The sequence below is a fragment of the Rhincodon typus genome, chromosome 19 (genome assembly GCF_021869965.1).
Source record: "Rhincodon typus isolate 14 chromosome 19, sRhiTyp1.1, whole genome shotgun sequence".
Classification (NCBI taxonomy): domain Eukaryota; kingdom Metazoa; phylum Chordata; class Chondrichthyes; order Orectolobiformes; family Rhincodontidae; genus Rhincodon; species Rhincodon typus.
Genome location: NC_063350.1, coordinates 52720390 through 52721706, shown reverse-complemented (window position 1 = coordinate 52721706; position 1317 = coordinate 52720390). Strand labels below are relative to the sequence as shown.

The 1317-nt window shown below is 50.0% G+C and overlaps 1 protein-coding gene across 1 annotated transcript in view; it reads left to right on the top strand.

Annotated features, from left to right (window-relative positions):
• Positions 1–1317, top strand: part of LOC109919295 (tubulin tyrosine ligase-like family, member 9) — a 106541-nt gene that overhangs the window by 37137 nt on the left and 68087 nt on the right. Inside the window, exon 8 of the mRNA XM_048608187.1 lies at positions 415–478. Coding sequence (XP_048464144.1) covers positions 415–478 — 64 coding nt within the window. The remainder of the gene's footprint in view (positions 1–414; positions 479–1317) is intronic.

Here is a 1317-nt window from a genome sequence, read left to right as displayed (position 1 = left end):
TGTGTGACAGTGTGTGTGAGTGTGACTATTCTGTGTCTGTGAGTGTGACAGTGTGTGTGAGTGTGACTGTGTGTGTGTGTGTGTGACAGAGTGTGTGAGTGTGACAGTGTCTGTGTGAGTGTGACTACATCTGTGTCTGTGAGTGTGACAGTGTGTGTGAGTGTGACTGTGTGTGTGTGTGTGACAGAGTGTGTGAGTGTGACAGTGTGTGTGTGAGTGTGACTACATCTGTGTCTGTGAGTGTGACAGTGTGTGTGAGTGTGATAATGTGTGTGAGTGTGGTTTCATTTGTATCAGTGTGAGTGTGTTCATTACAATGCCTCTGAGATCACAGGTTCTGAGGGGACAGGAATCTTTAAGAATAATTATTTCCTCTGTTGGCCTGTTGTGTCTGCACCAGTGCTTTGGATACAGCTATCTAATTAATCATATTCCCTGTGCTGAGTTCTGTGAAATGCTGTCCTGGTCCCTTTTGAATGTAATGAATGAAATTGCCTTGTGCACTCTCTCATACATGTTCTCACTCAGAAAAGGTACATGTCAATGTTTTTCCGGTGCATTCAATCACAGGCAGAGACCCACCAAACACTCTGCGCTGTGTAAGTGGGCATATCTCAGCCCCTCACTCTCTCAGACCCAGCAGTCTATCTAAAGAAGGTGCCAGGCAGACAGTTGGGACTGAACCAGTCTGTGCCATGCAGAAGAAAGGCAGTATTCTGACACTAATCATCAGACGCCATTTCCACCACCTCCAGCGAGATGCCACCACCAGACACATATTCCCCTCCCCTCCCTTGTCCACCTTCTGCAGGGACCGTTCCCTCTGGGACCCCCTGGTCCACACTTCCTTCACCCCCAACACCTCCCCACAGCCCTACGGCACCTTCTCCTGTAACCGGCGAAGGTGCAACATCTGCCTGTTTACCTCCTCCCTCCCCAATATCCAAGGGCCCAAACATATCTTCCAGGTGAAGCAACACTTCACCTCCTCTTCCCAGAATCTAGTCTACTGCATTCACTGCTCACAATGTGGTCTCCTCTACATTGGGGAAACGAGGCGTAGACTTGGCGACCGCTTCGCAGAACATCTACGTTCTGCTCACAAAAAAGACCCTGAACTACCTGTTGCCTGCCACTTTAACACACCACCCTGCCCCCTGGCCAACATCTCTGTCTCTGGCTTGCTACAGTGTTCCAGTGAAGCCCAACGCAGGCTGGAGGAACAACACCTCATTTTCCGCTTGGGGACCCTACAGCCCTCCGGACTCGGTATTGAGTTCAATAACTTTAGGGCCTAAACTCTCCCATGTCCCAGCC